The 20,233-nt window shown below is 43.3% G+C and overlaps 1 protein-coding gene across 1 annotated transcript in view; it reads left to right on the top strand.

Moving 5' to 3' along the window:
- The window catches only part of DPP4 (dipeptidyl peptidase 4), a 76,353-nt gene that overhangs the window by 43,342 nt on the left and 12,778 nt on the right, over nt 1-20,233 (top strand). The window contains exons 17-24 of the mRNA XM_077319904.1: nt 315-433; nt 1,665-1,712; nt 2,914-3,012; nt 7,216-7,285; nt 13,134-13,328; nt 16,166-16,220; nt 17,509-17,608; nt 19,327-19,391. Of these exons, the coding sequence (XP_077176019.1) occupies nt 315-433; nt 1,665-1,712; nt 2,914-3,012; nt 7,216-7,285; nt 13,134-13,328; nt 16,166-16,220; nt 17,509-17,608; nt 19,327-19,391 (751 nt within the window). The remainder of the gene's footprint in view (nt 1-314; nt 434-1,664; nt 1,713-2,913; nt 3,013-7,215; nt 7,286-13,133; nt 13,329-16,165; nt 16,221-17,508; nt 17,609-19,326; nt 19,392-20,233) is intronic.

The raw sequence follows: 20,233 nt of genomic DNA on the forward strand, positions 1-20,233 counted from the left end.
GCTAAACGTGGAAGAACAGCATGCACAATGGAAGATGTCTTCAATTAGGTATGCTGAGAAGGGCTAGGGGATTATAGCTGAATTTTTTAACTTGAATTAGTAATAGACTGCTGCTCAGTTAATCCACATGGAATGCCGTGTCCATGAAAGCAAACCCACCCAACATTGTTATGATTTCAGGAAGTGGAACCTTTTGACAGGAAGGGACATTAATGCCATTAAATTGTGTTTGGACTCTTGGCCACAAAACAATGATTGGATTTTCTTAAAGTTTTCTTTGCTCTTGCAAATGTTTTTCTTTTACTCTTTTCAAGAGTGGACATCGGAACGGGCTTGACATCATGCATCAGTTGTCAGATCAACAAAGAAAGGTGTCAGTATCATTCTGTCTCCTTCAGCACAGACGGAACGTATTATAAACTGAATTGCCACGGTGAGCACAAACAAAGAGAACGGAAATACGACTCAGTATTTAATGCTTAGACCTGGCCTGGCCAATTCAGACACCTCCTGCTGGTTCCCTGCCCGAGAGCCCACTTTTATTGCTTTATGGTCCTAAGAGAGCTCTGTGGTTTGATTATGCCTCTTCTTGGACTCCTGAATGGCTTACTAGATCAGGTCCCGGGCTTATATTGAAATATTAAGACAGACTTGCCCTGACCTGGATTTCCCAGGCTAACCTGATGTCAAAAGCTGAGCAGGATTGACCCTGGTTAGTACTTGGGTGGAAGACCCCCAGGGAATTCCAGGGTGATTATTCAGAGGCAGGCCATGGCAAACCAACCCTGATTGTCCCTTGCCTTGAACACCCCATGGGATGGCCATGTCAGCTGTTGCCCAAAGCCACTTCCTACTATCAAGTCATAGTATACCATGGTAGTCAACAGAGTTACGCCCTTATTAGAACTGTGTTGCCAGGTTGTAACTTTCAGTTCATGCCAAGATCCAGTGATGAAGAATTTGCTTTATAGTTCTCATGGGGCATTTGATATTTCCAAGTTTATATCAGATGTTATGAAAGTAACAGTCATGGTTTTTAAAAAATCTGTTCCACATAATATATTTCTGGTGAGGCCTTGGTGGAGGAGCATGTCTCATGGCTTACATGGTACTCAGCGCTTAACACCGACTCAGGGCAGCTGTCCCACCCCTGAGTGCCTCCTCCTGCAACCAGCATGCCTGTCTGTCCAGTAGACAGCCAATCGCCTTCTGTCCCCCACCCCTGACCACCCCCTCCTCCTCCTACTTCCCTCTGAGGCTCAAAGGCTGCTGATCCCTGCTGTGTGAGATCTGCCTCTGCCAGTGAGTTCCCTTCCCAGGGGCCTCTAGCCTGCAGGCTTTCTAGGTCCTGGGGAGGGGGAGGGGGAGGCCACCCGCAGAGTTCTTCCAACCCCCCAATCTAGCACCAGTTGTATTCCTGAATGCAACAGGCTTGGCCCCTAGTAGGGTTATAATGCACTGACCTGAATGCAATTGAGGCAAAACCAGTGGTCTTAAATGCACTTTAAATACTGCATTGGATTGTGGCCAGCATTTCACAGGTCCATGCCTACTTGAGCTTTCCTATCATATCTTATGGTGATGTATATATTCAAATCATGTAAGTTGTTTTATTAAAAACTAGTTTGCTAAAACATCTGTATTTGTTACACTCTACACAACAGGTCCTGGCCTGCCCTATTTCACTTTGCAGAACAGCAGTACAGATAAAGGTATGGCTGATTTATTAATAACTTTTCAGAATCATAGAGGTGGACGGTACCTCTGAAGTCATCTAGTCCAACTCCCTGCACTATGCTGGAGTACACCACTTTTCTGTATGTACTCTTCCAGTAGAATGATCCAGAGCTCTATCCTTTGCTTATGTACTCCAGTCTTAAGTCCACTAATTTCTGCTGGTTTTAGGATTGCGTGGTTAGAGATGTCAACCTGAACTGTCAGTATAATTCAGTGGAAAGCAAGCAATGGCTGCCTTGATCACATTTTAGGCTGCCATTCTTGCAAGGAAATAGTTTTGCCCATCCCTGTTTAATCTCACAAAAACCCTGTGAGGTACCCTAGGTCAGAACAGGTCACCCAGCTGGTTGCATGCGGGGAAGGAGCGGGAAAAACCCGGCTCACCAGATTGGAAGTCAGCGCTCCTAACCACTACACCAAGCTGGGAGGGGAGTATGTGAAGCAAACCTGACAGTCTGGCAGTGTTTACCAATGGGGTTATATTTCTCAAGTTGCTATGCAGATCACAATTGCTGTAGAAGGATGTCTTCCTGCATTATTTATTTATACTTGTATTTGTTATCTTATCTGATGACATATCTACAGAAAAGCACTATGAGTCCTTTCCCTCTTAAATGATTCCATGGTATTCAGAAGTGTGTGAATGAAGCAAGCATGTACGGTCAGGACCAACTGTTTGATGATCATTCTGCCTGGAAGCCTCTCTCAACTTTTTTACCTTTGAAAGCCCCCTGGAACATTCTTCAGGCTTTGAGAAACCTCAGAAGTGGAGTGATAATGCAGAATATGGTTGGGAAGCAGAGCTGTGTCCATGCCCATTTGGGGCCCTTCCCATCATTGGGAGCCACTGGGAGGGGGCAGGTTGACATGACCATATGTGGGCATGTCACCCAATAAATGTTTAACGAATTTTAAAAATATATAAAAAATTAACTCCCATGAAACCCTGGTTGAGAAAGCCTGCCCTATGGACACAAACTCTTACTCATTTACTGCTGTATTGTATTATTTAAATACTGTTGCATTATGAAATAACACCTTACTGTGGGTACCACTTTAACAGCATGTTACAACTTTTGCTTGTGTGTCTGATCTTTTTGAATAGTATTTTCCAGTGTTCCAGGGCACTGGAGTCTCTGGCTACTAATAAGTTCAATTGTCATCTTCTTTTTTTAGCTATTACAGTACTGGAGGACAATCATGACCTTGAGAACATGTTGAAGGATATCCAGATGCCCACTAAAAGAGTCAGCAACATTGTACTGCATGGCAAGAGTAAGTTTACAAATAAATTCTAACAACCCAACTTTAAACCCATCGTTTCTAAATATCCTTGTAGACTCCTAATTTGATAACGCGTTTATCAATCACTGGTTTAAACAGGCAGGATCAATAGGAAGCTATGCTGGAATTAAATATATTTAGTCTTCTTGATGCCCCAAGACTCTTATGAAGTTTCTGCTATCTGTGTTTTGGGGCTGTTAATTTATACATATATGCTACTTCTTTGTCCTCTGTTTGTGTGTATATGTGTGTCTTTGAGCTTCTTTTTCCTCTGCAGTAATATTTTCACTTGGGCAAAGCATGTGATTTTGCAGCACAGTTCGAATTATAAACATGATTTTCTGCTTATCACTTGCATATATATCTTTTCTCTAATCCTTTTTTTTTCTTGCTGACTTACCTGTCCGGGGTAGGAGCTCATAGGTAAGACAAATTCCTTTCTTTTGCTGAACAGGGCTATATGTTTAAATTTAGACTTAATTTAGCATCCTAATACTGAAATTGTGGTTATCAGCACAGCAAGGATCCTATTTAAGAGTTGGGCTTTATACTCTTATTTTCACTACCCAAAGGAGCCTCAAAGTGGCTTCCGATCACCTTCCCTTCCTCTCCCCACAACACATACCCTGTGAAGTAGGTTGGGTTGAGAGAGCTCTGACAGGATTGTGACTAGCCCAAGGTCACCCTACTGATTATATGTGGAGGAGTGGAGAATCAAACTCACTTTGCTAGATTGGAAGCCATCACTCCTAACCACTACACCAAGCTGGCTCTTCAGAAAGGGGATATTACTGTCCTCCATGCTTCAAACCACTGATTATTGTGATTAATTATTAATGCAGAATAGGAACTAGAGTTTGCTGGCATAGACACCTTTCCTTTTGTTTATACAGACAATATGGTGGTTTGGCCAGTGTGGATTACATTGTTACAAATATTGTGATAGTATTCCATGTGCTGTTAAAACTACATAGAGGTTCCCTTCCCGGTTTTGGCCACATTGAACATCTGTATTGAACTGTTGTGACAGACTGCACTTTTTAAATAGTGTAGAAGTGCTGTACAATCAGCTAAAGGACGGTGAAAAGTCAATTCTTTGGAGAGTCCTGAGTGACAGGCTGTACTAAGAAACCTGATTGTCTAGCATCAGCTGAACAGAAAAAGACTTCTGAATTGGATGCTGAAGAGGATTTAGTCTGATTTCAGTCCTGGCTGAGAAGAATTGGGTACAGTTTTGGAATACAGCCCTGACTGAGAGCAGTTTAACACAGACATGAGAACTAGGGAAAGTTGACAAGGGTAATTGGGTGGTTAGATGGAGGCTTCCATTCAGGCCAAGGAAAGGGGATATATCTTCTAGTGAGAGGAAAAATTCCCTATCTAAACAAACAGGGAGTTAGCTCTGAAGAGTGCAGAGATCCCTGGTCTGGTGTAGTTAGAAACTGCCTTGAAAGACCTTAGAAGTCAGTTAAAAACTCAATGAATACTGGTGTTTCAAGCGAAGGTGTTTGGGTGCTGGAAACAGTGCACCAGCCTTCTGAAAACCAAAAAAAGCCAGAGAATACTCAGAGAAAGTGTAATGGAATATTTGGGGAAACACTGGTAGAAAAGGCTGAAACAGTCTGTACATTTACTCATTTTTACCTCATAATTTTTAAACCTGTGATTTTTCTTGACTGTTCCCTTCTATGTTAAATGAAATATATTATTTTAAAATGTCAAAATGCATTGAGTGCCATTTAAGTTGTTTAAATGCCACCAGGCATTTGATTGAGGTCGACCTGTACCATCATTTCCCAAGGGCCCTCCTCCTGAGCCCCCTCCTAGGCACCCACTGCAGTTCCGCCCAACCCACTGGGCTATCAGTATGAGTTACTTTAATATTTAATTTTTCTACGGTTCCATGTGGCTTGTTGTTTCATTTCATTCATCCTTGTTAATCTAAGTTATCTGTCCTGTTTCTGTTATGTTTCATGTGAACCGCCGTGAGCCTTCGGGGAGGGCAGTATACAAATATAATAAACAAACAAGCACACAAACAATTAAGTAGGCCCCTAATCCTTTGCTCAGGTTCCTGGGCAGTCAACAGCCAAAATATCATACTGTAACAGGGTGGCACAGCTGGAGTTCTTCAGCAAAGAAGAAAACACAGTAAAGGGAAAGAAAAATGGAGGAAAATTCTTGCTTCTGAGAGAGGCAAGTGGTCGTGGTCATCATAACTGTATTAAGAATGTTACCCCTCCTGCAATGGACAATATGACCGTTTATGCACTGGCAACTTCACTGCTCCACCCCCCCCCCCATCAGGAGCACAGATCGGGGGTGGATGGGGTGCACCAGGCCAAATGCTCCCCCATGTGAGTGCAGGAAGAGGTGGGGCAACCTGCCACAACTAAAACTCCAGCCTGCAGCCCGGCATGAAAGCTCCAGTGCGTAAACGGTCTATAACAGGTTTGCTCTCATGTTTTACTTTTAGATTAGCAAGTCAAGAATTTGGTTTTTTTTACTCTCACTGCACTTTTCAGTACATAAACCCACTTCATACTTCTGGTACTTGTATTCTGCTTGTTCACTTATGAACTTTCTATAACACCTCTTCATAACTCATCAATTTCATTTTATTTCGTTTCAGTTTGTTACAAACCATTTCCCCCCTGAAATATTAAGATCTTGTCCTGTGCAGATTGAAAATGCCTTAAGATGCATTATGTTTGTTCTATGTGAGTGCGAAAATGTAGACTGAGGGTGGTCAGCCTACCGCCAAAAGCCATTAAAAGAATAAAAATCCATCTTCCTTGCACAAGCAGATACTCGCTCACCATAAATTACTGGTGTTCTACATAATGACTGGTGTGGACAGCACAGGCTAACCCATTTTTGTCAGATTTTGGAAGCTGAACAGGATTGGCTCTTGTTAGTACTTGGATAGGAGACCACCCTAGTAGTCCGTAGTTGCTACCCAGAGGCAGATAATGGCAAACCACCTCGGGGTTCTATTGAAGGTGGCCACCTTCCCTTATTACAGTCAACTATAAGCGAGGGGTGGGTGGGTGTTTCCTTTGAAGGCTCTTGGCCAAGGTCTGCAGGCCCCCCCCCCAGAGTTGAGCATTCTAAGTTCCCAGGCATAGATGGGCTCATTCTGGAAGTTTAGAATATTCAGCACATCATTGGAAGTATGAATCACTAATTATGTATAGAGATTATTATTACTTATTTTGTTTATATACCAGCCTCCCAGCAAGCCTGCTCAGGGTGGGGTTCATCAATTACATCAACCCTAAGCCTGGCGGAAGAACTCTATTTTGCAGGCCCTGTGGAACTGTGCCAGCTCTGGCATGGCCCAGATCTGTTCTGGGAGCTTGTTCTAGCCAGGACAGAAAACATCCTGGCCTTGGTTGAGGCCAGATGTATTTCTTTGGGGCCAGGAACCACCAACTGGACGGTATTAGCAGAATGGAGTGCTCTTCAGAGGATATAGACAGGGAGGCAGTCTCTCCGATACACAGGGCCTGGATCTCAAATGGCCTTGTGAGTAATTACCAATACCTTAAACTTGATCCAGAATTCAACTGGGAGCCATTGCAGTTAATGGAGCACAGGCCACATGGGGGCCCTTCAAAATGTTCCTGTAAGGACTCTGGTCACTGCATTCTGGACCAGTTGAAATTTCCAGAGCAAGTATAAGGGCAGGCCCATGTAGAGCGTGTTACAGAAATCTAATCTAGAGGTGACTGCCACATGGGGAACTCTGGCTAGGTGCTCCAGGGCCATGTAGGGAGCTAGTAGTTTGGCTTGGCGAAGGTGGAAAATACCTGATGTAGTATTTTCATGATCTGCACCTCCATAGATAGGGAGGCCTCAAAGATCACACCCAGATTTCTGGCTGAGCATGCAACCGAAAGCTGCACCCAGTTCTGTATTTTAATTTCAGACAATTTGTTTGTGGACATTATCAGTTAAAAGAAAACTGAAAACTAGTGACCAGACTCTTGATCTGCTGGATTTGAAGATTTTTTGTATAAAAATCCCCTTGAATCTGAGTGTTTCTAAATGTAATAACTTAGCAGGGTGTGCTTCCAGCTGAGATTTTATCTGATTCCAGAGTTTACTCCTCAGTGAGGGCATCTTTCATCTGTTAATTAGTGCTAACTGTTAATCTGTTAATCAGTGCTAACTGTTCCTTCTTCCTTCCAGCGTTCTGGTACCAGATGATCTTACCTCCTCATTTTGATGAATCAAAGCGATATCCTCTGCTCATTGATGTGTAAGTCTGAGAAAATGTTACCATGTTCTTCCAAAGGATTTTGATTGCATTAGTAAATCTGGGCAAATAGACCACTTCTTTTCTAGATACTGGCTTAAAAAAAATCTGAGTTCCAAACTTTGATTTATTTTTTCCTTTAAATATATAGCATATCTGCTTATGCTCTAATCTATCATGCTGCAGAAAATATTTCCATTAAACATTGGAGGCATTCCACTCATTAGAAGAAACAAAAGCAACTCCCAAGAATGCTTTTCAATTTGCCCTTAGTATCCAAATGACTTCCCAATTAAAACTTCCAGATTACTTCCTAACTAGAAGCGCCTTTGCAGCCATTTTAATGTCTCCGGGTTATCTGAAAGAATGAAATAATAATTGTGCTTGGTCCAGGGATATAAATGTACACTCCTACCATCATCAGGTTCCTTCGTACCCTGGTTCAACTACAGCCTCAGATCAGATATAGTGTCAGTAGCCCCCTTATAGCCTCGCCAAATCTGCTTCCAGGCCCTTACGGGATGATATTTCCTGTTGCCCAAACAGCCAGACCTAATGAGTGTCAGTCAGGTCTGGGATCACAATCTAAATTTCTTCAACCTCATGACTTGGTATTTTCATGGGAGGTTAATGACATACCCCTACAATCACATAAGTTCACTTCAAAGTCTTACATAGAAAAATGGAGAAAGTATTACCTCTGGTGTATGGGTAAGGAGGTTCTTCTGGGTAGGGCTTCATTACAGATCCTATTGGAATATCTTTTTCATTACTAAAGTTCTACCTTTCTACAGTATCTTGTTATCACAGGGGAATAGATGGGGGACCAATTTTTCCACACCATTGATATACAAGGACCCTTTGGTTCACCAATGGTCTCTTTCTCTTGTTTTGACATAATTGCTATATGTCATTTGAAACCCTTGCCACAGGTCTGTTGGCTGAACACTCAATTGAGGTCTGTTTTCTGGTGACTGTAACATCAATCAGGAGCGTAAGCTAGCAGCTGTTCACATGGATCCCTCATTTTTGAAGATTTTCCTTGAGAGGGTTATTTTCTGAAGCAGCCTTAAATTTCTACCTAAAGTATTTTGTAAGTTCCACTTACCATATATACTCGTGTAGAAGCCGAGTTTTTCAGCACACTTTTTCATACGGAAAAAGCCCTCCTCGGCTTATACGTGGGTATATACGGTAATTGAAATAACAGCCTGCTCCCAGCCAGTCAGTCATTGCATTGCTTTTTGCAAAGTTCTTGCAAGCTGAGCTTGCTCTGGCAGCTTGTAGGACATTAACAGTTTGACTAAGGGACTCTGATCTTTTTTTCCCCGTTTTGCCTTCAATTTTCACTTCTTCCAAACTATTCTTTTGGTTTCTGTGGGTGGGGCGGGGTGGGTTTTGGGGGTGCTTTAGGACTTACTGTTTCTTTCTCCTAGTGCTTCTTTCTTCTTTTATCTGAGGAACAGCATTGTTTGCCTTTTCTTCTTGGGGTTGTGTTTCTTTTAAAAGTTGGTTTTTACAGTTCTTTCTTTCAGTGTTCATTTTTACAGTTCTTTATTTCAGTGTTTTGTTGGGGGGGGGCACTGTAGTTGTCATTAGAGTTGTCCATTCTCCCAGTTTGGTAGCTGTTGTACTTGTTGTAGGAGGTTGCCAACTTCGGGTGTTGTTGTTCTGCTCTGGTTTGCTGACCCTTTTTTGCACTTACAGAGCGAGGTTACTGTTTTTCTTTGAAATAAACATTCACAAAGATTTAACCTACTGATGCCTCAATGAATGTAAATTTACCAGTAGCTGCTGCATTTCCCACCTTCGGCTTATATGCGAGTCAATAAGTTTGCCCAGATTTTGTGGTAAAATTAGCTGCCTCCATTTATATAAGGGTCGGCTTATATGCGACTATATACAATACTCAGGGTACTATTTTGCCCGACTTTTTCCCCCCACGTCGAGTTCTGAAAGCCTGTGAATGCTGTAAACTTTAGGTGTTAGAAGGGCCCTCCCCTTCCCACCCCCTCCAGGCCCATCACTGGCCATTTTGTGAGGGGGGTAGGTTGACATGATCTTATATAGTCATATAACCCAATAAATGTTTGACACATTTTAAAAATATTTTTAAAAATTAATTCAGGAAACCTTTCAAGGGCTGCCAAGCAACCCCAGGGTTTCATGAAACCCTGGTTGAGGAAGCCTGAGCTATAGCAGCCAACCATGGCTTGTCCACTGTGTGCATGAACTTCTGTGATTTTAAAGTCTGCTATTCTGCTTAGCCTAAAGGCTTAAGGCCCAGATTATTTCATCTGTGAAATTTTAAATAGCCTTTGAGCCTCTGTCATGCCAATCAGGTTAACATCAGCTTATGATTTGTACAGGAGAAAATGTGGAAGAGAGATCTGTGTTGGGTTGAAAGATCACATAGTACAATGTAGATTTTTTTAAAGCATGTACATTTTGCCTTGTATGCAAAGTCCCTGTGAAGATTGTATTGGTGTGAGGGAGGGGGATGGAGGAAGAGAGAGCTTGCCGCTGTCAATCATATAAAATCAGCTGATAACATGAGAAATCGCTTCCAGTAACTTCTCAGGTGTGCCTTTCCTAGAAGGTGTTGATTTCCCCTTACATTTACTGGGTGTCAAGTCGGAAACAAGGGCATCCAGGAGGTGCTCATTAGCTTGAAGGGCAAAAAGTCAGTGTTCTGCTGAAGACAGCTGCTTTGTTAATTCTCTTGAGATGCAGTTCAGAGCCTATTAAAATCAGCTGAAAAGCTCCCGCTGACATTTATATGATCTCTGGATCAAGCCCACAACAACCAACTGATATATAAAATAAATGAAGGTGGACTAGGATGTTGTACTGTATGTTTTGCACAATTAGTAAAAACCTATTGTCCTTATCCTGAACTTGCAAAGGCAATTCAAAAACACTGACAAAGAAGGTGCATCCGTTGAGCTCTGAGCATATGCTCTTTGTTTCATTCTTCTCTCACACGACTCTGCTCATATTAATGCATTTGCATTAATTACCTTGCTTCTTCCAATTGCAAATTACAGGGATTTGCTGTTCATTATAAATAAAAAGCAAATATTCTGTATTTACTGAAAATTGGTTCTCTGGGGGATTTATTATGTGTTAGTTGCAACTGTTTAGGCTTTCTGTGATCCTATTAATTTGTATTTTTTTAAAGCTTTAGTGGTGTGACATAATTATCACTTGAATTATTAATTATTTGCCTACTTAACATTTCAATGAGCATTAATGAACAAGCTTTCTCTTTATTAAAATTCCAAACAATTAAAGTGGTTCTTGCTATTCCTTGTTCTGATCTTTGGTGGAGTCACTTGGAGGGCAGCTTGTGGAAATGTTAAGAGTGCCTGTGTGGGTGACAGACATATTTCAGTGACACGAATCTCAGAATAGTGCGTAAAAACAAATCCAGAACTACCCAGTACTACAAAGGTGATTGGTTCCTGGAGACCATAGTGCTTCACTGAATTTCCTTTTTTGCCCACCACCCTTGAGAATTGCCGTTTTGGTGATTGCTGAAAGAGTCTGTTTGCTTTTTCATGTTGATAAAGGTAGTTGGGTGGTGACTTTGTCAACTGATCCTGTGGCATAGGTTTCACCTGAAATCTAAGGTAAACCAAGAATTGGCTCTTCCAGGTATCGAGAACAATGATCTGACACTGTGCACAGCTAAATTGAATTTAGAATTTTTTTCCAAACATGAAAATGGGTAACAGTTTTACATCACGACTAAGAATGAGATATTATGAGTTCAGCCATTGTCGAATGTATTTATTTATTTAACTACATTATTCACAGTCCTCCTTCTTATTGGGACTCAAGGCAGACCGCACAGAGTGAGGTAATATTATGAGCAACTTGAAACATTCAGTAAACAATGTAATAGTATTTGGGTAGTAGAACCAACCAGAAATGAAAAAAATAAACCGAACTGAGGCAAAGTGTAAGGGTTAATGTAACATATTAAATGATGCAGAATTACATAGTAGGATTCATTTTGCAGCAGACTGTACACAGTGGCATAGACCACAATCCCTAATAATTTGTCCAAGTAATAATTTGTGGATCATTTTGTACAGTGCCACCCCATTGTCTAGGTAGAATAATCTTAACACCGCCCGTGGCGCCGCGGGCGCCACGGACTAAATAAAACAGTAAGGGGTCCTGGGGCGGGATGAGTCCGGGATGAGGAAGGGTCCAGATTGGACCCGTCCTCATGACAGACAATCGGAGGGACCAATCGGCAGGCGCGAAGCGCCTGCCGATTGGTCCCTCCGATTCCCAGCCCCAGGAACTGCGAGCCGCGCTATGCGCGGCTCGCAGTTGCTCCCGGCCTGATGCGGTGAGAGGCGCGAAGCGCCTCTCGCCGCGTCAGGCCACCCCCTGAGGGAGCCCCCGGCAGTCGCGCGGAGCGCGGCTGCCGTGGGCTCCCTGCCCGGCGAAGCGCCTCTTGCCGCGTCAGGCCGCCGCCTGGGGGAGCCCCCGCCAGTCGAAGTGCCTCTCGCCCACTCAGTCGACTGCAGCGAAGCGCCTCTCGCCAACTCTCGACTCAGGCGCCTCCGGGCTCGACTACAGCGGCGGGTAGGGAGTCCCCAGCAGCCGCGCTCCACGCGATTGCCGGGGGTTCCCTCGGGCGGCGGGCGGACGCAAAGCGCCTCTCGCCGCGTCCAGCCGCCGCCCGAGGGAACCCCCGGCAATCGCGTGGAGCGCGGCTGCCGGGGACTCCCTACCCGCCGCTTTAGTCGAGCCCGGAGGCGCCTGAGTCGAGCCCGCCCAGCCACCACCGCCCAATGGAGGATGCCTCGGCTCGATCTCCAAGACCAGCGGCGAAGACCAGCGGCGGACCAGCGGCTCGATCTCCAAGACCAGCGCCAAAAGCGCCCAGGCGCTCTTCTCCCAGGAGCCGCGGCTACAGTCCCGCCCCAGCCACCTCCCAGCCCGAAGCAACCCCGGAGCGCCTCTTTACATCGCCGCCCGCCGCGCCGCTGGCCCCGCCGCACAATCAAGCCTCCCGCCAGCACCCGGCTCCTGCCCTCCATGCTGCCCGCCTCCACTCACAGCCTCCATGCTGCAGGCCCCGCTCCAGAGATCCAGGTAGGCTGCACCTCATGGGCCCCCGGCCACCACTCTCCCCGCCTCACTGATCGTCCCACACCCACCCTTCGGTCCGCCCCTGGCCCCAGAGAGCCATGCCGCCGAACTCCCCAGGCCCGCTAGCGCCCGCTGCATTTTGGGGGCAGCGGGCTTATTTACTAGTTCTTGAATAATTCCATTTGGCATGTAACATTACCACAATGAGATTAAAGGCCACACTTTACCTAGGGAATAGGCAAGTACTTCATAGCAATAAAAACCACAATTTACAAAACTGGACTACATTCAAGTGAAGCTAAAACTATGACCCATTATTAGACTGATATTAGTGTCTAAGTGTTACAATCCTCTGTCTGCTAGTTTTGTTTTCAGCAGTGTTTGCCCGTGAAGTCTTCAGGGCAAATATGAGTGTGTGTGTATATTTATCAAAGGTTTGTAATTTTACTCTTCCCAAAAAAAGGATTTCTTTTTTTTCCCCCCAGTGATTTTGTAAATAGGTTTCGTCCTCAGTAAAATCAAAGCTATATAAAGCTTTGGAATAAAATGCTTAAGCCACTTAGAACTTCTGCAGACCTGTTACTGTTGTGGAAAGGAAACCATCTTGCAGAACATCTGGAAGGCTTGCATGAACCGGGAGTAGTTTTGGAATACACCGGCTTTGTATTTTCCTGTTAGCTATGAAACAAACATTTAATCAGATAGCATGCCCAAAATTACAAGGAACTTTTTTCCACAGGTATGGAGGGCCCTGTAGTCAGAAAGTAGATTTAGCCTATCGAATCAACTGGGCTACGTATCTTGCAAGCGCTGAAGAGATTATTGTGGCTAGTTTCGATGGCAGAGGGAGCGGCTATCAAGGGGATGGCATCATGCATGCAATATATCGAAGGCTTGGAACCTACGAAGTGGAAGATCAGATCTTGGCAGCCAGGTAAGCGGATGGTTGGTTTTCAGTGACCGTTTCCCGTATGCCATTCTACCCAGCAGTAAGGATGGGCAGTAAAAAAATTAGTTCCCATGGGAAATGAGCCAGTGATAGAAAGACAACACTTTTAATCTGGGTTCTTCTTTAGTGTGCTGCTCATTCTATGACTAGGATCCAAGAAGACACTTGGTAACATACCATGTTGGAGTGTTGACTTTTTTTTTCTTTGAAAAACAAAACTTTCCCATGCCCTACCATAAAATATTTTTGAAAGTGAAAATACATGAAGCTGCCTTATGCTGAATGAGACTCTTGGTCCATCAAGGTCAGTATTGCTACTCCTTAGGTCAGTGGTCCCCAACCCCTGGTCCAGAGACCAGGATCGGTCCGTGGATCAGTCGGTACCAGGCCGCAGCTCCTCCTCATGCTCCTCCCCGGCTGCTGCCTCTGGGGCTGCTGTGCCACTCTGCCGCCGGCTCACCTTTGGTGCTCTCTGGCGGCCGCCATGGCTGGGGCTCCCCCTCAGCGTGGCACTGCGCAGTTGCTGCTGGCAGTGCCCCCCCCAGCGGGCGGCGGGAAGTCAGGGATGCTGGCGGGAAAGCAAGTGGAGTAGAGGCTCAGGCGACAGTGATGTCCCTCAGCAAAAGAGTACCCCCCGGGCCTCAGTAAGATTGTCAAGCGTTGACCGGTCCCCAGTGATAAAAAGGTGGGGGACCACTGCCATAGGTCATCAGGTAGAAGTCTCTCATATCACTTACAACCTGCTCCTTTCACCTGGAGACACATTGGGGACTGGACCTGAGACTTTCTGCATGTGAGGCAGGTACTCTGCCACAGACCCACAGCCCCCAGGTTAATTTCAGAAGCACTTTGGTGGCTCTTAAATAAACACAGGCACTCTGCTGCAATCGGGGCATGCAAAACTGGTCATGAGATTTCCTTATACCTCAGCTATACATCCATGTCTGCAGAAGGAATGAGAAATGTGAAGGATGGGGATATGTACAAGAAGGATTATTTGGTCTTAAACCATTTCCCCACTAAATCCCCTCCTTGACATTTTTCTCCAGTGTGTTCTGATTTAGGAGCCTAGCCAGGAAAGCAAGTTTAAAAAAAAATCTAGGAGGCTGTTAGCAGGAAAGAGAAGATGGGGGATAGATTAAGGACACCCTTGCAACTTCTTCCCCCATGTTAGTTTTTCAGAGAAAACGCTGGGTTGAAATGTTGGAGGAGGAGAATAAAAAACAGCCTAATCGTTTTCCAGGCTGTGTAGGATCCAGATAAGGAGGCATTTGGATTCTGTGTTTCGACTTTTCCCATAGCAGGTCATGCTTGTCAGTCTTTTCTAAGCAAAATTCAGCTGTATAGAGTCCCTAGATGAGGTATGTCCACCTTCTGGTAAGCAAAAAGTGATAGATGTCAGAATGTCAGCATCTTGTCCCCTTGTTTGAGATGATCCATGAATTATATCTGTTTATCTACATATTCAGAATACCTTTATTGGCATAGGATTTATCTCTCTATATGAAAATCATCATGGCTGGCTTGGATTAAATTGTTAGTGGAATTATTGAACACCAAGAGCCAAAGGAAACTTTGTAACACTTGGCTGACTTTTCTTCAGCCGGTATTTCATCCTAAAGTGAAAGAAGTAAAAAGAAAAAAAAGTCTCCCTTTTGAATATAATAAAATCAATGGAGATTTGACCTGCCAGATGAGGTGGTTGGAGAATTGTAGCCTCTGTCAACAAGATAATATAATAATCTACAATAGTGTCAAAAGAATAGAAGGAAGTAATTTGCATTATGGGAACAGTAGTTTCCCTTTTTTAGCAGTCACTGTAAGTCACTAAAAGTGATCTTAAATTTGCATTTCACATTTCTCACAAGATAAAAAACATTAAAGCCATAACAGAGTCCGATGGTGAGAATAAGTAAATAAGTAAAAATTTAACCTCCTCCCTCCCCCAGTGCCTCAGGGACAGACTGCCAGAGTGCCAATTATCATAAATCTAGTTGTTCTTAAATATATTCTCAAGTATAATAGAGGGGCCCCTAGTTCCCCTATATACAATGCAGTATGCTTGCACATGAAAGCTTATACCTTGAATAAGACTTTGTTGGTCTTAAGGGTGCTACTGGACCCAAAATTTGTTGTCGAGTACTGTTTTCCATGGTGGCCACTTTATTGTTTTCAGTGAAACAGATTCAATGCAGTTGGTCCCACCAAAATGATAAAATATGTTCCTTGCAAAATAAAATCTTATTCAAGGGCAGTTTGAAGAGTTCTCTGCTTCACTGGTACTGCTTGAAACAGCAGCTGTCACCTCCAGGGCTTTTGAATGAAGCCATCTTGAATTTTCAGGAATATATATATATATATATTTAATGTACATATAACCCACCTTAGCTCCAGTGAGTTCCGTGGCTTAAATATGGTATCACAAGCTGTCCGTCATCCAAGCAGGTAATGCCTTATTTCCAGAAGGAAATCTTCATCATGCGTCTTCACTTTAGCCTGCTTGCGATGTTGTGATATGCCATTGTGGTTCCTGATATTGCATATGAATAAATGTGCCATTGTCAAACTGGAGTGTTTCAAAACAAGGCTGATTTTTAGAGGTGCCTTTTGCATTCAGCCTATTTTATGAATTTTAAATGAGATCTCTTGGAATTATTTCAAGGGGTTATAACCCTAACCTTTAAAGTGAGATGGCCAGCTGTTACATAGGAAGACAGAGACTATCGGTGTAGGAAGTCATTCTCCCAGTGACTGGTATTTGAAATCATTGTTTGCTCATGTACATCTGTATATCTTCTGGGTGTTTTTCTTTTCCTTCATAGGGAATTTTCAAAAATGACCTTTGTTGATCCAACAAGAATAGCTATTTGGGGTTGGGTAAGTATGATTAATTCTTGGTGAAAAAACATATATATATATTACTAAGGAAATATTATTGTTATGCATAAGCTACGGTTACACCCTTCTTATGACCTCAGTTGATTTAGAAGGTTGTACCTCTGCTTAGCAGAGTTAGTAAGTGGATCATCTCTCTTTGGAGAAAGAGAAGCCTGAAGCCAAAGCGCCTGTCCTTTATTCACTGTCTTTCTCTGCAGAACCAATATTGATGGAGGCAGATTTCAAAGTATGGTGCTCCCCAGTTTAGAAATCTATAGCCATTACAAACTCTTCCAAATTTGAGCCCAGCTCGGGGGTTCATCACTAACCAGCCTGCTCTGCCAGTTTCCAACCCCTGTGAAAGAATCTTTACCCTTGCAAAGAGAATGGTAAACTCTCTCTGTAAACCTCTGCTCTGTGCTGCAAGTTTAACCTGCTCCCAGAGGGAGTCAAGGGCTGCATGTGAAGGGCTGCATTCTTGGCGTCGAGGGCTGCATGTGAATTCTCATGTGTGTGGGGTTTTTTTTCGAAAGATGTTTTCCCCCAAATTTTTCTCAGAAACCTCAGAAAATCCAGAAAAATCATGAAACACTCCCCCCCCACACACACACACCAACCAAGATATTATGAAGCAAAACAGGGGCGGCGGCTCCTCCATTGGGACTCAGTGACAAATCACGGCATTGAAGAGCTAGACTGTCCAGTCTGATACCCTGGGGAATGCACTTCAGCTTACAGATCTTGTGCTTTAGACCAGGGGTAGTCAACCTGTGGTCCTCCAGATGTTCATGGACTACAATTCTCATGAGTCCCTGCCAGCAAGTTCCACTGATATAAGGGCTTTGCTGTGAACAGTACATTTAGTATGGATTCAACCCAGTATCTATGATCCTCACCTAAGAATAAGTTGCACTGAACTCAAAGGGATTTACTTCCAAGTAGGCCAGGTTAGCATTGATCCCTTCAGTGCAGGGGTAGTCAACCTGTGGTCCTCCAGATGTTCGTGGACTACAGTTTCCATGAGCCCCTGCCAGGGGCTCATGGAAACTGTAGTCCACGAACATCTGGAGGGCCACAGGTTGACTACCCCTGCTTTAGACAGCTAAAAGCAGATGAGGGAAACCAGGTAGCATGATCTGGGAAATCTGGTGCTCAAATTCCAGTACACCTTCCTGCAGCCTAGCAAAATGCCCTGATTTATACCCAACATATTGAGGCACCAGCAGAAAGCTCTTTCAGCCGTCCACTATCCACTATGTTTTCAATAATGGGATTCCATTTCTTCCAGTCATACGGCGGCTATGCAACCTCCATGGCGCTTGGATCAGGAAGTGGCGTTTTCAAGTGCGGAATAGCCGTCGCTCCCGTGTCGCGCTGGCAATTTTATGGTAAGTGCCTGTTTGTCAGAAAAGCGAAGAACTGTCTGGAAAAGCATTAGGATCAAACTTGCAAATGTTATATATGCTCTGCAATGTGTATGTACATGTTTTGAGATGCAAAGGATCTTATGTTGACTGCACACTCCTCCCCCACGAAGTGCCATTTAGCCTGCTTTCATGAACTCACGGGAGGTATTACACACTGTCCCTGGATCGTATTTCCCATTGGAAAAAAAAAACTTGGATGTGAAAACTAAAATAATCTGCTTAACCTTTAAAAGGCACAAAATTACTTAATATTTGAAATTTTACTATAATGCAAATGTCTGCATTTGCATTCCTCAAGTGCCATGTGTTGTGGGATCATTTCTGAATGCCATAAAATTCATTAGCAGTGCTACTAACTGCTTTTGCTTACAATGAAGGAGGGGGAGGGTCACGTTCTTTAATACCTGACAGGAATATTCATCATTTGAATCTCATTAACGATTAAGTCTCATCTCAGCTAGGCATTAGAATTCAAATATTTTCTCTCCTCCCCCCCCCCCCGCCCTGTTTTCTGATCTGCTTTGTTTTTTAAAAGCTTCACATTCTGATTTTGGAAAAAAATCTGTTTGTTTGTATTTTTATTTATAATTGAATTTCTATACCACTATAATTTCTATACCACTCCTCTCAGCACTGCTGCCTCGGGTTCACAACATTAAGATCCTACTGCTTGTTTCTTCCCTTGAATAAATCTTTGTTGGTCTTAAAGGGGCCATTGGACTCAAATTTTATTGATGCAGAACCATGTGAGGAAACAACACTTACAGGGCCACGCTAATTCAGGCCAATTCCCATGAGCCCCTGCCAGCAAATGCTGGCAGGAGCTCATGGGAATTATAGTCCATGAACATCTGGAGGACCACAGGTTGACTACCCTTGCAATAGGGCACTACAGAGTGCTTGAGTATCCCTGGAAGAATTCCACTTGTCTTCAGGTCTGAGTCCCTCACATCCTTGATATGATTTGCATGCTATAAAACCAGGAAGTTCTTGGATTTTTCCATACGTTCCTGGGTTTCCCTGAGGTATTCTATCAGCCCCTGATTATAACCAGGTTCTAAAATAAATGCTGCAGAAAATTTGTTTTCCACCAGATTTTCCATTGGTGAAAAATAGAGGAAAGGATTTCCTTTGACCACAAAAAAAGATTATGCCTGTGTTCTCATAGGACCTGCATAGACAAAAGGCACATGTGAGGATAACTGGAGAAAGGAGTGGAATTCTTAGCAGGTGAGACCCAAGAAACAATACTGGCTGGACCTAAGCCTTTGACAATAACACCTTTAAGACCAACAAAGTTTTATTCAAAGTATATGAGCTTCCATGTGCATGCACACTTACTCAGGTATCTGAGGAAGAGTGCATGCACACGAAAGCTCATACCTTGTATAAAACTTTGTTGGTCTTAATCTGGACTCTAAATATGTTCTGCTGCTTCAGACCAACATGGCTACCTGCTTGAACCTTTGACAGGGGTTATTTGGACATGCTTCGCAATGCTGTTGCAATGGATGACTGCATATCGACTGTTCATAACCAAATGTAGTTACTTAGAATATTTGTTTGTTCAAGTTAGTAAGGGGTTCCTTACATGGATTCGACCCATCCTAACCATGTTGTAACTGTCTTTAATAGGGGAACATTTTAACAGTGTTCACTGTATGTGTTTATTTTTACAGACTCAATATACACTGAGCGTTACATGTGTCTTCCTACAGAAGATGATAATTTGCATAACTACGAGGTAAAGTAGTATCTTCAGGGCATAATTTTATAATTACAAAGCTGCAGTGAGCATTTTTGAAGGCTTCACAATTTACAGCTTTTATAGAGAATGCATACTTTATACGGTTGGGTGAATGTTCATCTATTCCAGATGGTTTCTAAATGAATTACTCATATACTTGTTCCCGATTCAAAAATCCTATAATAGTTATGCTCCTCGAGTTTTTTTTTATTGGATTACACATGTACTTTTCCTCCCTAAGTGTTTATTGAAAAACTATGATAAACTGTGTTTCAGATACCACACTTGGTATTATTGATAATTTTGAATATACCCATGCATCTTGCAGTTACAAACTTTGAGCTAGGCTGGAAACCGAGCAGTAGAAGGCTGCCTATTAAGAGGTTCTGAATTAATCTTTTTGTTAGGTTCAGGTTACATACAAACACACACCAGATTATTGTTTAAAATACAACTTTATGACTACATTTTTGAGAAGAAAACAGCTGAAACTATCGGTGTTGCTAGTTTTGTGCAGATGACTTTCTGCATGGAGAAGTCTCTAACCAGCAAGTTGATACTTGCACAGTGACTTAAATTGGAGAGAGGGAAGCACGTGTGACAAAATTCTGCAGCGAGTTCACCCAAAGCACTGCTGCTGTACACCAGTCTGTCTGATGTCACTCACTAGACAAAGGGCAAATCCATGAAGATCATTCCAGAGCACTGGAATATTTTCAGCCACCATATTTGAAGCAAAGAGAAACAGCATGGCTGAATCCAGAGCGTGCCCTTATTGGGCTGATTAAGAGCCAATTTTGGTTGTAGAAAAGCCTCTTTTGTATGTGTATGAATCTGTC

The sequence above is a fragment of the Paroedura picta genome, chromosome 2, assembly GCF_049243985.1.
Source record: "Paroedura picta isolate Pp20150507F chromosome 2, Ppicta_v3.0, whole genome shotgun sequence".
In the NCBI taxonomy this organism is placed as follows: domain Eukaryota; kingdom Metazoa; phylum Chordata; class Lepidosauria; order Squamata; family Gekkonidae; genus Paroedura; species Paroedura picta.